The sequence below is a fragment of the Littorina saxatilis genome, linkage group LG5, assembly GCF_037325665.1.
Source record: "Littorina saxatilis isolate snail1 linkage group LG5, US_GU_Lsax_2.0, whole genome shotgun sequence".
In the NCBI taxonomy this organism is placed as follows: Eukaryota; Metazoa; Mollusca; class Gastropoda; order Littorinimorpha; family Littorinidae; genus Littorina; species Littorina saxatilis.
This window is the reverse complement of record NC_090249.1, coordinates 40,900,204-40,909,128: the sequence shown is the minus strand read 5'-3', so window position 1 is coordinate 40,909,128 and position 8,925 is coordinate 40,900,204. Positions and strand designations below refer to the sequence as shown.

General features: G+C 40.7%; 1 protein-coding gene across 2 annotated transcripts in view; it reads right to left on the bottom strand.

Annotated features, from left to right (window-relative positions):
• The window catches only part of LOC138967138 (nucleolar and coiled-body phosphoprotein 1-like), a 45,798-nt gene extending 36,873 nt beyond the window's left edge, over positions 1-8,925 (bottom strand). The window contains exons 1-7 of one of the 2 annotated variants that reach the window (XM_070339634.1): positions 8,741-8,925; positions 6,687-8,113; positions 6,306-6,388; positions 3,937-4,073; positions 2,308-2,519; positions 1,683-1,796; positions 131-314 (exon numbers count right to left, since the gene is read on the bottom strand). In XM_070339634.1, coding sequence (XP_070195735.1) covers positions 131-314; positions 1,683-1,796; positions 2,308-2,519; positions 3,937-4,073; positions 6,306-6,388; positions 6,687-8,094 — 2,138 coding nt within the window. In that variant the 5' untranslated portion in view covers positions 8,095-8,113; positions 8,741-8,925. Of the gene's footprint in view, positions 1-130; positions 315-1,682; positions 1,797-2,307; positions 2,520-3,936; positions 4,074-6,305; positions 6,389-6,686; positions 8,339-8,740 lie in introns of those variants that run through there. The other variant, XR_011455853.1, reaches the window with a different exon arrangement.

The window sequence follows — 8,925 nt, the reverse complement described above, 5'->3', positions numbered from 1 at the left end:
ACTGTTAAATATATACATAACACTTAACAGTTAAGATTATAAATACCTGTGAAGTTTTTCGTTCACAACTTGCAAAACACAGCATAACTTATATGTGGGTGCATGATTATGGCACAACTTTAAGTATTACCCATCGTCAGTGGCGCACTCATCTGACACTGCTTTTAACGTGAGAGAAACTTCATGCTCTATGTGGTAGTAGTTGTTCTTCTTTGGCTTCAGCATGGAACAAAGCTGTACTGTGGTAACCAGTTCAACACCAAAAATCTTGTCTCTGGAAGCCTGGTAAACGTCACTGGAAATTTTCTTGATACCTGCAAAACAGTGAAATGAAAAACATCTGAGAGGGCAGGGACAATCATTTAATTTTGTAACATGCATAAAAAGGGTACATAACCATGTCTCTTTTATATGCAGAATTCACTTTTTATAACTACTGGTATATACCTCTTTATCCCACCCTGTCTAAAATACTCATTTGTCAGTTTTATTGTTAATGCATTCTAGTATTTGAAGGACCATGTTTCCCTTTACAAACACATCAATGCATGTTGCATTGCTGGAAATTAACACATTTTGAAAAACGTGCTTTTTAATTGTAACACATGCTCACATTTTTCTCCCTTTTTCAAGACAACATAACTCATAAACTTCTCATTCTTGCCCTCCTCGCCTCCCTTTTCACCTTCATTTTCATTTTTCATTTGGATTACTTTATTGTCCCATGGCTGCGAAATTGGGGTTGCTTCTTCCCAGTGGAAAGCTAGCAGGGACAGAGTCGCGCTACCCAGGTGTGTGCGTGTTTAGGTGTAATCACCACCTGCACTTATGGCAGAACGACCAAGGTCTTTCACGTGCTCCAGGATTGACATGGGGGTGGAACATGGATACCGTCTCTGAATCTGCACATAAATTTGAACCATGTCCGCCCCGACCCGGATTCGAACCCGCGGATCACATGTCCAGGGGCCAGTTTCATAAGATAGCAGTGAACCGACTGACAGTCCATCGACTGCCCAGTCGATGGACTGTGGTTGATCGCCGGGTCACCGAAAAGCGCGTTTCATGAGCGAATCACCGTCACCCGCGGACAACAGCAGTCGACCGACTGTACAATAATCCGAATGGCCAAGTCGAGGGCTAAATTTAGCAACATTACCACTTCCGTTTGCTCATTCGCACGTGGAAATGGCCGATTTCGAAGAAAAAACAAGTCTCGGCCCGCTCAAAATAACAATGACCGAGACTTTCAGTAATTCCTTCGCGTGACGTCTAACCCTCTTACGCCATAATGTGACGTCTTCAAGACATAACCCTGACTTGTCTCCTGGATTACTGCGTCATGAGAGATACATTTCGAAGAACAATCACAAGGTTTGGCTCACAATCCAAAAAAGTGTGAGCATTCTGCCATTGACTGTGCGGATAATTACATTTATTTTCGGTTTACCGCAGTAAGCCGAACACAGTGTTGGGGGGGGAGAGCATCACCGTGTTTGGCCGACTTCCGGTGAGACGACCCGCAGTCGGCCGACTGAAATTTTGTTCATGAAACCCGATAACGTCGGATTACTGTGGTTCTCTCGGACAACTGCAGTTGGTCGACTGTGTTTCTGGCTTATGAAACTGGCCCCAGTACTCTACCAACTAAGGTACCTTTCCTTCCTTCATGGCCTACTTACCTGATTTCTTCAGCTTTGCAGGATTCTTGGAATGTTTCATGACAGTGAGGTGAGCAGCAAACTCCTTCTCATCAAGGTTTATCTTCTGTTTCAATGCACAGGATTTCAGCAAATCTGTTTTAACAACAATCAATGCAAAAAATCAAGCCCGTGACAACACTGATGTTGCTTGTCAACCATGACAAGACTAGTTGTAATGAAGTACACAATGTGTTTAATTGAATGTTAAAAGAGAATATCCACTTCATTCATTCACAAATACACTCAAAGGCACATGCATGTGTACACACACACACACACACATATATGTGCAGACGCACAAGTGCTCTCTCTTCCCACTAATGCATACACTCTCTCTCTCTCTCACACAAACTCTGTCTCTCTCTCTCTCACACAAACACATACCCATCAATTATCAAGCACATATATATACACGTCCATTTGTCCTATCTTAATACAATTACATGTACCCTTATCCAATCTATTACACATACACACACATTCATCACACTCTAGTCCCCACACCTCTCCCCCACGGACACACACTCTCTATCACACACACTCTCCCAAAATACACAGCCAACATACACATCCACAGACACACTCACATAACCTTACAGCTCACCTGCAATGGCTTCAAGCTTTTTCAGACTGTCTCCTTGGGTGACCTTGGCAAAGACAACATTGTTGTTGAAGTGATCCAGACCTCGCACCTCCAGCACCAACGGATCACTTGAACCAAACCCCTCACCCTCTTCTCCTTCAGAAAGTTGAAGCTGCAGATGATGTTGTTGTTGATGATGTGATGTTTGAAAATCGTGTAGTCCTGCTTTGGCTCTGTGAGAAATGAAGATATATAGTTTTTGACAATGTCTACATGTCCCTGGCACTAATTACTGCTTTAACCAGCCACCAAACTGTCTACAATAAGTGTAAGTCCCCCAAATCATTGTCCTTCCCCTGTCTTCCTTATCCACTTCAAAAGAAATGTAATGAAGCTGTTATCTCTCTACCTCTGCCCTTTTGGTCTTCTCAAAAGCAAACCACTTATGCCATGTCACGTTTAACAAGTCGCGTAAGGCGAAATTACAACATTTAGTCAAGCTGTCGAACTAACAGAATGAAACTGAACTCACTGCATTTTTACAGCAAGAGCATATACTCGTAGCATCGTCAGTCCACCGCTCGATGCACAGGCAGTGAAATTGACAAGAAGAGCGGGGTAGTAGTTGCGCTGAGAAGGATAGCACGCTTTTCTTTATCTCTATTCTTTTTAACTTTCTGAGCGTGTTTTTAATCCGAACATATCACATCTATATGTTTTTGGAATCAGGAACCGACAAGGAATAAGATGAAAGTAATATTGAAAGTGTTTTTAAATTGATTTCGGAAATTTTATTTTAATAATAATTTTTATATTTTTAATTTTCAGAGCTTGTTTTTAATCCGACTATAACATATTTATATGTTTTTGGAATCAGAAAATGATGAAGAATAAGATAAACGTAAATTTGGATCGTTTTAAAAACAAATTTTTGTTTTTTACAATTTTCAGATTTTTAATGACCAAAGTCATTAATTAATTTTTAAGCCACCAAGCTGAAATGCAATACCGAAGTCCGGCCTTCGTCGAAGATTGCTGGGCCAAAATTTCAATCAATTTGATTGAAAAATGAGGGTGTGACAGTGCCGCCTCAACTTTTAGAAAAAGTTGGATATGACGTCATAAAAGGTATTTATCAAAAAATAGAAAAAAACGTCCGGGGATATCATTCCCAGGAACTCTCATGTCAAATTTCATAAAGATCGGTCCAGTAGTTTGGTCTGAATCGCTCTACACACACAGACAGACAGACAGACAGACAGACAGACACACACACACACACACACACACATACACCACAACCCTCGTCTCGATTCCCCCCTCTACGTTAAAACATTTAGTCAAAACTTGACTAAATGTAAAAACGTAATCACCTGGAAGGCAACACGTAAGATTTAACTGTCAACATTTAAGGTGTAAGTAAGATTTGGGTGCTCTCTGCTTCATAATTTGTTCAAACAAATCTGCCAACCCATCCTTAATGTATTCATCAACTCCAGCCCTCCTCCCCATTTGAATGAACTCACACACTCCCACATACTCACAGGGGCATGCAAGCATACACATGTATATATGTGTTCAAGCATGCCCACCGATGTGCAAACACATATGCACACAGACACATGTACACACGCACAAACATACACACACCTGTTGATAGCCTCTTGATCCCCCAGGTGCATAATGCCAAGAGTTATATGGGCCGAGTCCACGGAAACAAACGCTGGCTTCAGTTTTGGTTCTGCCTCTTCAACATCCTTTTGCAGCCGAGTCAGGTTTTCCTTTACCTGTATAGTTACATTGTTACAAACGTTCAGATGGGTAAGGAAAAAAGGAGCAGAGTATAAGATATACAGCAGGTAAATTAAGTTTAACAAACACAATTTCTGTGACGTGATCGATGAATTTTATACAGTTAATATATATATCCATGTCCTCAAAGACAGTACAGATCAATCAACTTGGACAAGTGTAGTAGACAGAGAAAGAGAGACAGAGAGATGCAGAGTGAGAGAGACAGACAGAAAGAGGGATAACACAAGAAAGCGAACAGTAACAGACAGACAAAGAGATATATGAGGCTGTGCCAAAAGGTGCTCTGTCAGAGGGGGACATTTTATAAGAAAATAAAAGTAACAGTATCATTTCAACACTTACACAATGTGAAAGAATAGTCATTTGGACATACAATTCCAGTCTTAAAAAGATAACTCAGTAAAGCGACTTTGAGAAAATGATGTGTAATCGTAATTTTTGGGAATCTGTCGGATGTAACAATGGACATGAAAGACAAGTAAAATTAGTTGTAAACCTATATCATTTGAGCAAATTTTTACTTGTATCATTTATATAACCATGTAGCAGGTGTTTAAACTAAAATGTACTGATTGCTGATAGAAACTGAACACAATATAGTGCAATGATGATGTCATGTGTTGCATCCGACAGATAGCAATTACTAGCAGTTTGAATTCAAGAACAGCAAAGCACAGTTTTGATCAAAAACCAAGTTTATTCATTTGGTGAAGTCCTTTCATTGCTGTCAGAAACAATAACATTGATCATGCCTGGAGAAAAGATTGCCAGCCATACCATTCATCTGTCGGAGGTAACATATTTTTAGAATGGACACAAATGATGATGTCATGTGTTGCATCCGACAGTAAATGTAAATTTAGCAGTTTTGCCAGAGTAATGGTGGGAATCGCAAACTTAGCCCGTTTGTGGAAAGAAAGGGACATTTTGATCCGTTTTTAGCTCATATCGTGCTGACTGATGAAGGCCAGAGCCAAACGTTCCCACATGACACGAGCGAAGCCGTGTCAAAGTTTCGGTTGACAGTTTGATATCTGTGTCAGGAGTTTCGATCGACGCCTGACTTAACACTTTTGAGGCAGTCTTTGTTATTTTTGAGTTTGTTTCCTGCATATGATAGCCGTGTAAACTGTTTAACACGGTTCCAAAGGTTATTTTAGGTTTCGAACTTTCACTCAGTATTTTTTGTTTTTCGGGTTGAACTTTCTGTTGACCGCAACTTACAAGAAAAAGCTGACATGGAACTGATACTTACCGCTGCGTGTTATCGACGCCATCTTGGAGGGAAAAGTGCGCGAAAGGCATTGTGGGAAGGAATGTCTTTTTACTGCGATGCGACAAACATCCGGTAGAAGTAAAATCGCGGCCAGAATTATTAAATGTTCGATCGAAACACTCTGACATGACGAAGTTACTCCGTAAAAAACATGCCTGATATAAAATATATACAACAATCAGTGCTGTTTTCACCGTTGCTAAACGTCAAACTAAGATTGCAGCACTTGTTTCTGTGTTCTTCTAGAGAGATTTCTGGAGCAAATCACTGCCGTCAACCTTTTCTGCTGGTGTGACATCTGACATGATAGGTTACGATCGTAACAGCTTTTAAAAAAACCGTTTTTCACACATTTCGGGAAGAATTTTGTTCTGCTTTTTACATTGATTAAAAAGCTGAATCTCTCCTCTTTCACCCATCTACAAAAAAATGACTCTCAACTTGAAAGATAAAAAACAAAAAATCGTTGTTTGTGGGTCCCCTAAAATGTCCCTACTTCCGGATCAACATTCGGACCTGGATCTTGTAATTATTTTGTATTTTAACCCTTTCAAAGGCCAACATGCACCTTAATGTTGTGCATGTTGTATCTTTGATATACTTTTAAGCTAAGTGAGGCTAAATCAGGAAAAATGTATGATTACAAAACAAAATATCAATGTGCAAATTTGACAGGGGTCTCCCAGAGCACCTTTTGGCACAGCCTCATATATATAGAGAACATTTTGATGACAGGGAGAGACAGAGAAAAACCAAGGGAATATATATATATATATATGGAGAATATTATTTTTTCTTGACAGAAAGAACACAAGAATGAAGAAAAGGAAAAATATATGAAGAACATTTTGCTGACTGGAAGACAGAAAGAGACACAGAGAGAAAAAACAAGAAGGGGAAAGATTTATGTGGCGAACATTTTACTCACCTCTGTGTTTGTGATCTGGACAGCAAAGAAGTAATTTGGTCTTTTCCTCTTCGTCTGTTCTCTCCGCCCTTCTCCCAATTTTCCTGAAATAAATACTGCTTATTTACTGAACTAGTTGATGAACATAAAATACTGCTTATTTACTGAACTAGTTGATGAACATAAAATACTGCTTATTTCCAGAAATAGCCCCTTGGAAGAAACATACGAAAAGAAAAGTAAACATTTTGAGATTCATTTAGTGTGATGAACGGGGCTATATAGGGAAGCTGCCTAAACACCCAAATATCCCACGTGAGCAGCATGATTCATTCATTCTGATTAGCAGTAAACAGATTACATGTAGTATAATACACTTGGAGGTTTCTGTGCACAAATTACCTGAAAACAATGTAGACAAATTGTACACTCTGCCTGGCTCACTTGTCTTGTTCAGACGGCTGTCATTCTCAGGGATGTACTCTGGCAAGACGCCCAAGGGGCTTTCATGATAGTCTGCCCCTGATCTTTTGTGACCTCTGGTATTGGTCTTCCTGTTTGCCTTTTTCGACTTCGTCTTTGCTTTCTCGTAAGTGCTCGCACCTTCTAGTTCAGCAGGTTTCACTGGCATTTCATCTGCATGTAGAAGACTCTTATTTGACTTTTGACTCTTTGCGTTATGCAAGGACTGCTCTTTTGTTTTAGAAGAAGTCAGCCTTTCAGTGTCTTTGACCATGGTGCCTCTTTCACAGGCCTTCTGCTGCTTCCCATCACCTTGCCTGCTTGTGTCACTGCTGTCAACTTCAGAACCCTCAACCTTCATGTTGCTGACACTTATCTTTTTCACTAATCTCTCTTTTTGCATGACAGGCACAATGTCTTGGACTGCATCTTGTCTAGCATTATCTTTTGCAGCACCATCACTGCTGGTTTTGCAGAATCTTGGATTTTCTGAATTTTCACATGCAGGCGTTGGCTTTTCAGGTGACTTTACAGCTGAAGCTGCCACAACTTGTGTTGATATTGTTCTAACGTTACTTTGAACTGTTTTGACAATCTGATTCAGCAAGGCAGCTGGCAGTACAGACCTTTTACCCTTCTTTGTTTCAGGTACTGATGAAGGTTTATGATGACTTACTGCCTCAACTTTCATCGTTTTTCTCATTGAAGATGAACACGATGTGCCTGGATTATCTTTAATGGGAGCATGCCTCTTCCTTGCATTTGGAGACTTTTGTTTTGTTTTTGGACACACTTTTAAGTCTGTTGCACTGTTCCCACTATTTGTGCTTTCAGCCTTCTTTGATGTGATTGTATCTGACATTTCCTTATCAGCCACCTGTTCTTTCTGTTTCTGTGCTGGAGGTTTATGTCTAGGCCTTTGCTGTCTGTGTGACTGTTTTTCTAAACTCTGAACATTGCTGCACTTTGACTTTGAGACAGTTTTCAAAGCTTCAGGTTCCTTCTCTTCGACATCAAACTTTGGGGATGGAAAGGATCTGCATTGATTCAGACGAAAGCCTGGCATGTTTGGTTTGGAGTTCAAAATCTGCTTTGCATCAGGTGTCACTTCTATCTGAGAATCTTCCATAACCCCAGCTACCGATGCAGTGTCTTTTTGACTTGGTGAGAAGGCAGCTGTTTCAAAGTTTGTGGTAGACGTTAGACTTGTACAAACATTTACAACACCACTATTTAAAGTCATTTTGTTTATTGCAGAAATGTCTTCTGCTTTATCAGCCGCCTCCTGGTGCTGCCTCTTTTTCTCCGGGTAAACGAACACTTCATCGACTGCAGTCCTTTTTGACATGATCTGCTCAAGCCGAGAACTGCAATACAAAGCGTAGCAATGAGAACTTAACTTTAGAAGTAAGCACAGACAGCGACGTGTGAAATCCTTTACCGACAGTAAGAAGAGAAAAAAGTAATCTATTCTGTCTAAAAAACAGTTCTGGAAATTTGATCATCGCAATGGATTAAGAGCACGAAAGAAAAGTGTCTTATCTGACAGAGATACGTTGGGACTGCTTTTCACATCATCTATCTGTATCTGTCCGGGCATCAAGTCGAAGCTGGCCCCCTTACCACCACGCCAGCGAAGAGGCCATTGCCAGCAGTTCGGCCTCATCACCTGCCGCACTCAGTATCGGAGTGCCGCTTTTCTACCCAGCACAGTGAAGGACTGGAACTCTCTACCAGCAGCTGTCGTCGAGACCCGCACTGTCGACACCTTTGTGTCGCGCGCCTCGCACTAAACCAGCAGCCACTGTGACTCATGTCCCCTCCCCCCCATACTCCCCAACCTGTGAATTTTTAATGGACTTTGGATGCTGGAAACGCTACTTTATTGGACTTGCGCAACATCCCATCAAGTGCCGAAATAATCACTACTGTTGATTGTGGGCAGTAATGGAAAGACAAGACAATGGAAAGACAAGACTGTACAGACAACGCACATTCAATGATCCGATGCAAAAACTCGTGAAAACACAATCCAAAGCTTTCGATTTGGTTCGAATCAGATTAATAAAATCGGTGACACTTTTGTTTCATAGGCAGTCGACTGGATAAACAGTATTACGTCTGTTCCTGTAAGATATGATAGTGTTTACAAACTTTACTGCAAACCAGCTAGTGCGTG